Below are 9,947 nucleotides of genomic sequence, written 5' to 3'. Positions count from 1 at the left end.
TAAAGAATGCAAAACCGAAACTAAGGCAAACAATGACATTATAGCATGAAATCTTGCCCCTACAGTAGCAAATTGGTTTTGAACAAAACCCTATTGGTTTTCGAATAAGATAAGATCGATTTAAAGGTTCTTGCTTTAAAATCGAAGGAAAATGTTCAAAGGGTGCAAAGATGGTTGTATCCATTGCGTTTCCTCAATGTTAGTTCAAGTTCAAAAGGAATATTATACACACTTTTTCGTTTGTAGATTCCGTAGGGAATTGGAATACCCGAAATAACGTTTTCCACTCGTTTGGTTTTAGTGCACTTTCAATCACATATATTTTGGGCACGTTCAACCTTAATTAACAGCGTCATATAATATTCGGTTGCAGTGGGTTTAAAGTTGTAAACGTTGACTTAAAGATATCTAATATGTTCTTTTTCTCTCTCTCTCCATACATTGCAAAGGACTGTGTACATGTACATAGTCGAGTTTAAGTTAATAATCCGTCGCTAATAAATGAAAATTTACACTTTAAGAAAGTTTATTTTGAAATTATGATGTAATCTTGGGGAAATGTCATTAAGAATAGAGTGATCGCTCATACAAAAGACTGCAAAATCCAGCAAGCGGCAGCGATCATTAGCACTCACTCGTAACAGCTCCCAATAATGAGGATATCATAGAAGCGTCTTATTTCATGTTTTGTTGCAATTGATAACGTGTTCTACTATCATCGTACCGATCGATGGAATACAGTAAGATGTATACACTCAAGAATATGGGACAATCACATTTGAAAATATATCTTTTTTAATTTGATAAGAGAGAAGCTTTTAAATTATATTATAGACCACCGTTTTCGATAGCGTATGATTCAGTGCCAGTAATTGTAGGGTAGATACAAGGTATAACGAAGACAGCGCTCTTATGAATTAGATGAACATACGTGTAACAGCAAATTGCAAAAAAAAGATGAATAATTATGTACAGCAATTAAATTATCTTTGGGTAACATGTGGTGGTTTGAATTTTATGTATATAAACTTACTTTTCTTTTGGATGATGCCTGACGTTCATCCTGTCTTTGTACAACTTCTCCAGGGATGATTTTTATCCAGATAACATATGCAATGTGGCCGTACGTGAAAGTGAGCGCAATTAAGGGAATGAAATACTGGAGCGACATAATACAGAGACTGTACGGAAATCTCAACGCTTCATCCATGTCTTCAAAGCATCTTCCCTTCTGACATATCCCCGTTCTGTTTTCAAATGCGACTTGAACTTTCCCTGTAACAGCAGTGGGGATTGGAACCAACAATGCCATAATCCAAACAACCCCACAAATACACATCACACCTTTATGGGTCAGTTTTGGTCGCAACGGGTAAATAATGGCTACGTAACGATCTGCACTCATTGCAACCAGTGTAAAGGCACTCGCAAACACTGCAACTATCTGGGAATAAAGAACAAACGGGCACATAAACTTCCCAAATGGCCAGTATGCAAGCAAAAGGTTTGGCATGAAAGAAAACGGAACCAGAATAATGGTCTTGGTAATATCTGCAATAGCTATATTGAACAGAAACAAGTTTGTAACACTTCTTAGCATCTTCTCTGTTACTATAATGTAACAAACGACGAAGTTCCCGACAATAGCCACTACAGTAATTGAAGCATACAGAATCAAAAATATACACTCCATGAGTCCAACATCTGAAATGCAATCATCTTTAAATAGAAAATTGCCACTGGTGTTTAACATTTTGGAACTGTCATCCATTTTGATCTGCTGATCCTCACAATGTCACTGTCCACGTTAAGAACTGCATATGACAACTATCCGGTCCCAACTAAGTACGACTTGATAGCAGTGTCACTCAGCGAATGATCGAATAAATCGGCTAGCTCAGCCTTTATATTGGATTTTTCGTATACACTGTACGGCACATGTATGTGCAGGTAATGATGCAATATTCTTGAATATTATCTTATGATTAAGCATCAATCTGAAACAAACGTACATGTTTCTTACGAAAGCAGTGTCTCGTTCTTAAAATATTAATTTATCTCGATATAATCATGCTGAATATGTCATTTCAAATTTGTCCTAATTTAATCTAATTTTCTTACGAAAGCAGTGTCTCGTTCTTAAAATATTATTTATTTATCTCGTTATAATCATGCTGAATGTCATTTCAAATTTGTCCTTATTTAATCTAATTTTAGTCCCACATGTAATCGGGATGCATTAAAAAAAAATTAACCGACATCTTATTGCTAAAAATAATAACCTGTTTGCGTTACGATTAGATTGCAATTTCTACCTTTTAAGGAATGTATGAAGCGTCGTTTGAAGGATTCATAAGAATGACTTTGATCATTACATTTCTTGCAATTTTTTTGTTAAAACGTTATCATTTCTGTATGTTCGGTCACGCTCCATTAAAAGTTAATCTGTGAACTGCATACTCACTGTTAATTCACCAAATACCCGCCATTTGAATTTTATATCTTGTTTTACGTCCCATCTGAGAATTTTTCTCTCATACAGACGTCCGTCATGGGAATTAAAATGACATACTCTAAATCTTTTGCAGAGTTGTCGTTCGTGATCAAGAGAATTGTTCCTTCTTCAATCCTCATTTTCTGTTAAGAATCCATCGAATAAAACAATTAAAAGCAGCTTCCACTTCATTCAGACTGCGAGAACTTGTCCGGAACGTGTCAATGGAGCGATGTTCAAGACAATTAGTACACAAAGATGTTTTTAATAGATTTGTTCGCTTCTGGTAAACTAATGTATTTTCCGCTGATTTGAGGTTTCACTTTGGTTATAATCGTTGTCTCACGAACTCCACCTTTAAATCATATTAAGCACATGTAATTGATCGTGCCAGAAGTGATTGAAGGACTTCAAACATTAATAAACGCAGCAGTTATATCATTATCGTACTCATCTGAAATGACATTCGTTTCCGATTAAATCCTGCATTAACTCCGACCTTCTCGAAGACCGAGAGATAGGTACAACAACAAGTAATTTATATCACCGACTCGCCTGGAAATACTTGAAATTATTACTTCGTTGCATCCCGTGCTTTGCAGCGTTTATAGAATTTTTTAGTAACCTGAATTTTAATTGGTTGTGAATTCTGTATTATTTTCCTCGTTATATCTTTTAAACAGGGCACAGAGAAGAACGATATAATCATGTAGCAAATTGGATGAGCAGTAGGTATTTCTTTTTACAGAGCAAGAGACTCCAAAGAGTCAGAATCTTTGACTGACTATATTAACTTTGGACAATCAAACGCCATGATGACCATTTTGATACATGTATTATGGTCGCTCAAAAGAGTAACGACACTTCTATGGGACCAAAATGAGAACATTTATACCAAGTATAGTGACGGGGTGATGCGGCCTGTGTGGAAAAAAAGTCCAATATTGTCAATAAATAGCCATGGTGAACATGTTTGCAAAATGAACCAACGGATTGAGAAGACGGAAGTCGAATTTGTTTCAGACACACGGTGCACCTCGGCCTAACAGTCACCTAAGCACCACCTGGTAAAACTTTGTATGTACATGGGAAGTGATGCATGTTAATGGTGCAATGAGTGCATCTCAAACCCTCAAAATGGAATGGGCTAAAGGGAACTAAATTTTTACTTTCATGGTCACTGCACTCCTGGAAACGGGGGGTTGGGGTCAACCTAACATGTAAATTCTAAGAGAAGATGTTGCACGTCTCATGTTAATTTCCCTAAAGGGGTTGCATGAAAGATCGAAAATTTTAAGTTATTCAAATATATGATAAAACCAATTGGAACGTATGTCTTGATTGAATAATTTTTGAAAATAAGTTGAAAAGACGTGTATTGACAAAATTAGCCAAAATATCTCGAGTTTAAATCAAGCAATAAGCGATTTATATCATGATGTTTAGCGTTGAAATGGAGGGGTATCCCCGAATTTCAGAAAAACTGCCTCCGTGAAACAAAATAAATTTATCATGAACATGTTCTTCGAGTTTCCTCTAAAAAAAACCCCAAAAACTGTCGCTTTGAAATTTTGTTTCACGGGGGCATTTTTTTGTAAATTTAAAAACATTGAAACGACTTCACTGGTATTATTTTCAACTTCACCTGTACGTTAATTTTCCATAGTAATGTATGGTCTACTTCGTGGTTCAGTGGAGAAGGTCGTCGACTCAAATACACTATTTTTAAAACGACCAGGTTCGACTCCCTCACGAACAAACTTTTTTTTTTTTCATATTACGTTTTCCATCTAGATATTTTTTTCTCAATTGAAACACGCTTCTAGTTTTTATAAATGTTTCATGTCAAATCTCTGTTTATTACCGTGTGTCGAGTTTGAAATAAACTTCCAACCTGGACACTGTTTAGTTTGTGAATAGGACTCTCAACAAACACGCCGAATACAGCATGCAATACCTGTGTTTTAATAGTCAAGACTGCTAACGAGAACTTGTATCTTTTTCGGAATGAAAGTGGTGCGTTTTACGAAAAACTGTTGTGAACTTTGCAAAGCTTTGGAAGAAAAACTTTTAAGGCCAAACAAGGTAAATAACCGTTAAACAGTTTGAGTTTATATGTATTCCAGTAACAAATTGCTATGTTGAATCAATTTTTACAGGTACATGTACTTCGAATAACGTTGAACTTTATTAATGCGTATTAAACTTCCCACATTTTGTTTTGTGGCCAGAGTCATGTACAGTTGACTATTGTTGGTTGTAGAAAATAATACATACAAGTATAAGAGCTTTTGGGCTGTAGTAGTATAGAATATTAAATATTTGATACACTCGTAACATGTAACCGTATCTGATATTCAGAAAAAATGAAGACAATTTAATTTTCACGATTTCAAAAATTATCTTGAGACTACATGTATAATGTATTGACACATAAAATGTATTAGGCTTGTCCCTAGTACTGGGGAATCCTTCAGGTATTTAAATGGCAAATACGCAATGAGTATAAATATGAATGAAGGTCAGTTCTACGTCACGAGTGCTGGCACGGATCTCTGATTAGGGAAAATTCCCGCTTCGGTGCAACACCCTCTTTCAGAGCGACTGTTTTTTAGAGGAAAACTCGAAGAACATGCTCATGCTGAATGTATGTACTTGTTAATGTTGAATTTTATTAATGCATATTAAACTTCTAATCTTTTGTTTTGTGGCCAGAGTCATGTACAGTTGCCAATTGTTGGTTGTAGAAAATAATACATACGAGTATAAGAGCTTTTGGACTGTAGTAGTATAGAATATATTAAATATTTGATACACTCGTAACATGTAACCGTATACATTGTATCTGATACTCAGAATAAAAGAAGACAAATTAATTTTCACGATTTCAAAAATTATCTTGAGACTACATGTATAATGTATTGACACATAAAATGTATTAGGCTTGTCCCTAGTACTGGGGAATCCTTCAGGTATTTAAATGGCAAATACGCAATGAGTATAAATATGAATGAAGGTCAGTTCTGCGTCACGAATGTTGGCACGTAGCTCCGATTAGGGAAAATTCCCGCTTCGATGCAACCACCTCTTTTCTGCTTTTAATACGTCGGAACTTGCGATGCTACAAACAAAGTTGAACGTGATCAAAACATAGTCCACGATAGAAATTTTATGTGCATAACACTTGAATTTCGCACGAAACATCTGTGGCTGACCTAAGAATATATGTTTTAGCTAACTGTGAAGATAAAGAACAGTATGACCAATCTTATAACTTCTATAAAGAATACAAGTTTCTTTACATAAAATACATTACTCTAAGGCGCTCAACATTGCTCGTCTGAAATCAAATGAAAGAAAGCAATATGTATTTAAAATATATGATTGCAATGCTAATCAGTTATACGAAGAAGAAATTCCCTGTGGAAATTGTTAATAGAGAAAACTAAATTTCATTACAAATTCATCCCTTTAATCCATATTACAAAAGGTGGAAAAATACAAGCGATCAAGTATATCATGTGTATAATTGTTGTAATAAATTTCTGTATGAATGACTCGGTTATACATACATGTATTTTACTATATATGGAACAACGAAAAGCCAAAGGGTTGACTTATTTGCCCTACTTTAAATTTTTTATTTCTTTATGGTATTTATCACTGTTCGTTATCTTTACTTTTTCATGAGGCGCTCTTTCACATATGCCTTATTGAATAGTGTGCATCGGGGAGACATATGTTTCTATGGCGGTCTATTGTGATGTATAAAGCATTTAAAACGTTATACATTTTTATTTTTATTTTAGGAAGCTAATAAAAATCGATTGTAGGAGCAATATAATAACAATAAATCATATGCATTTGACTTCAGAAGTCATATAGATCTTTATCATATATTTTAGGGTGTTTTTCGCCCGCATTTTATGTTTATCATCTGCAGGTCGTAAATGTGCGACTTTTCCTAATAAAGCAACGTCTGATTTTGATGAACATTCACCGACAGATGACACAAAGCAAAACCAAAGGGGAACCATTTAAACAAATGGTCCAAATTTTTCGTAGATTTATGATGGTATGTATGAGAAGTTTATTATCAAACGGAAATCATTCTCAATAGCAACAAGAGGTACTGTGAGCAATGCTCACTAAGAATACCCCCCGCTTACCCCAATCTCCCAAAGGGTGTTCCATGCGATGAAAAAAGCCGTTAAAGAATTTAAATGGAAACCATATTGCTACTTCGATGTCCAGTGCACGTGACCTTTGGACCCCAAAATCCATAGGGAACATCTTCATCCCATGGGTAGTCCATATGTATGATATGGTGACTGTAGGTGGAAAGGATAACGCTTTAGAGCCCGGAAACCATATTGCTACTTCGATGTCCAGTGCGCTTGACCTTTGACCTTTTGACCCCAAAATTGATAGGGAACATCTTCATCCCATGGGTAGTCCATATGTATGATATGGTGACTGTAGGTGGAAAGGATAACGCTTTAGAGCCCGGAAACCATATTGCTACTTCGATGTCCAGTGCGATTGACCTTTGACCTTTTGACCCCAAAATCGATAGGGAACATCTTCATCCCATGGGTAGTCCATATGTATGATATGGTGACTGTAGGTGGAAAGGATAATGCTTTAGAGACCGGAAACCATATTGCTACTTCGATGTCCAGTGCGCTTGACCTTTGGACCCCAAAATCGATAGGGGACATCTTCATCCCATGGGTAGTCCATATGTATGATATGGTGACGGTAGGTGGAAAGGATAATGCTTTAGAGCCCGGAAACCATTGCGTCTACAGACGGACGGACGGACAGACAGACGGACAACCCGATTCCAGTATACCCCCCCCCCCCCCACAACTTGTTGCGGGGGGTATAACTATCAGATGAAACCAAGTGCAGGAGAAGTTAGGTCGAAGTCAATAAGTAAAATCTTTTCCTCAAGAATCACAAGTCTACGTACAATACGTAAATATCAACATGAAAGTACCGTATGTTCACACCATACCCATAAAACATGGGGATATACAAATGTAGGTTATTATGGCCCCGCATGGAATGCGGGAGCCCTATAGTAATCACATTGTCCGTCCGTCAACACTTTTTTGTGACACGATAACTCAGTTTTCAATTTTTTTTACAATAAGAAAAAGACACCTAGAGATTTGAGGATCATTGTCACTTTGTCTGTCTGTATGTCATCGTCTTTGTTATTATGACTGTATCTGTTTACCACTGTCTAAGGGAGATAATTAAATTTGAATTATGATAAATTGTATTAATATAGATTGATTGATTGAGGTTTTACGCCGTTTTAGCAATATTTCAGCCATTTTACGGCGGTTAACTTATTGAAATATGTTTTGTTGTGAGTGTTTGAGTTTCCGTGACGGCCAACTCTTTTTCGAACATCAGGGAAACGATCTTTTGCGTGTCAAGGGAATTGTGACCCTTGTGTCTCACCCTTTAACGTCCCATCCGACGGGCATAAAAGTTAAAAATACATTTTAAGATATCATTTCGTGTTTATAAACAGTTGTATTATAAAAGTTTTCAAATTTTTCTCTAAAAATCGCATTCTTCTAAATATTGTATTTGTCGATATTTGTAAAAAACTTACTGTGCGACTACATATGCCAGAAGTGGTGTTAATCAAATGTGGATTCTAAAAAATTCTAAAGAACTTTTAGTAAACTTGAAATCACAGAATTTTTCCCAAATCAATATCATTAAAACCTATGACTTTTCAACACTATACACGACCATTCCTCACGATAAATTAAAGACTAGACTTTTTGACATCATAGACAGTTGCTTCTTCAACAAAAACGGAAAACGGAAATATTCATATCTAGTGATCAGTCATTCAAAAACTTACTTTGTTAAACACCACACTGATTCCACGCACAAGTACTCTGAAGTTGAAATAAACAAGAGGTACTGTGAGCAATGCTCACTAAGAATACCCCCCGCTTACCCCAATCTCCCAAAGGATGTAGGTAATAGGTAAAACTTCAGTATTATGATCCAAAAGGTATCTAGGAACACAGCATCTCCATGCGATGAAAAAAGCCATTAAAGAATTTAAATGGAAACCATATTGCTACTTCGATGTCCAGTGCGCATGACCTTTGACCCCAAAATTGATAGGGAACATCTTCATCCCATGGGTAGTCCATATCTATGATATGGTGACTGTAGGTGGAAAGGATAACACTTTAGAGCCCGGAAACCATATTGCTACTTCAATGTCCAGTGCACGTGACCTTTGACCTTAAAATTGATAGGGAACATCTTCATCCCATGGGTAGTCCATATGTATGATATGGTGACTGTAGGTGGAAAGAATAACGCTTTAGAGCCTGGAAACCATATTGCTACTTCGATGTCCAGTGCGATTGACCTTTGACCTTTTGACCCCAAAATCGATAGGGAACATCTTCATCCCATGGGTAGTCCATATGTATGATATGGTGACTGTAGGTGGAAAGGATAACGCTTTAGAGCCCGGAAACCATATTACTACTTCGATGTCCAGTGCGCTTGACCTTTCGACCCCAAAATCGATAGGGAACATCTTCATCCCATGGGTAGTCCATATGTATGATATGGTGACTGTAGGTGGAAAGGATAACGCTTTAGAGCCCGGAAACCATATTACTACTTCGATGTCCAGTGCGCTTGACCTTTGGACCCTAAAATCGATAGGGAACATCTTCATCCCATGGGTAGTCCATATATATGATATGGTGACGGTAGGTGGAAAGGATAATGTTTTAGAGTCCGGAAACCATTGTGTCTACAGACGGACGGACGGACAACCCGATTCCAGTATACCCCCCCCCCCCCACAACTTGTTGCGGGGGGTATAAAAATATGCTAGAGTTCCTCATTGACAATATCTTCGTGGTCTTTGGTGACCAGGTCTTCCAATAGTCTGTTGGAATTCCCATGGGCACGAATTGTGCTCCTTTGTTAGCTGACCTGTTTTTATATTCATATGAAGCAGAATTTATTCAAAAACTTCTACGTGAGAAGAAAAAATCTCTCGCTGTGACCTTCAATTCGACTTTTAGATATATCGATGACGTTTTGTCTATTAACAATGACAGCTTTCATTCATATGTCGATTTGATATATCCCTGTGAGCTGGAAATAAAGGACACCACAGAGTCGTCCACTTCTGCTTCATACTTAGATATTTCATTGAAAGTAGACATTAACGGCAAACTAACAACTCAACTGTATGACAAACGGGATGATTTCAGCTTCTCCATCGTCAACTTCCCACATTTATGTAGCAATATTCCATTATCACCTGCATATGGTGTTTATATATCTCAACTGATTCGATATGCAAGAGCTTGTTCTGGGTATAGTCAGTTTTTAAATCGAGGTAAGCTACTGACAAACAAGTTGATGGTACAGGGATTTCAACAGT

General features: G+C 36.6%; 1 protein-coding gene across 3 annotated transcripts in view; it reads right to left on the bottom strand.

The window, feature by feature from the left end:
* The window catches only part of LOC125670686 (RYamide receptor-like), a 54,715-nt gene extending 52,313 nt beyond the window's left edge, over positions 1–2,402 (bottom strand). Inside the window, exon 1 of one of the 3 annotated variants that reach the window (XR_007368359.2) lies at positions 1,034–1,903. Coding sequence is in view for 2 of the 3 variants with exons in the window: in XM_048906017.2 (XP_048761974.1) it covers positions 1,034–1,771 (738 nt within the window). In the remaining variant the exon portion in view is untranslated. Of the gene's footprint in view, positions 1–1,033 lie in introns of all 3 variants that reach the window. The other 2 variants (XM_048906017.2, XM_048906018.2) reach the window with 2 other exon arrangements.
* Positions 2,403–9,947: the final 7,545 nt, after the last annotated feature.

This window comes from Ostrea edulis, chromosome 4 (genome assembly GCF_947568905.1).
Source record: "Ostrea edulis chromosome 4, xbOstEdul1.1, whole genome shotgun sequence".
Lineage (NCBI taxonomy): Eukaryota > Metazoa > Mollusca > Bivalvia > Ostreida > Ostreidae > Ostrea > Ostrea edulis.
The sequence above is the reverse complement of the archived record's forward strand: the minus strand, read 5'-3'. Positions and strand labels throughout refer to the sequence as shown.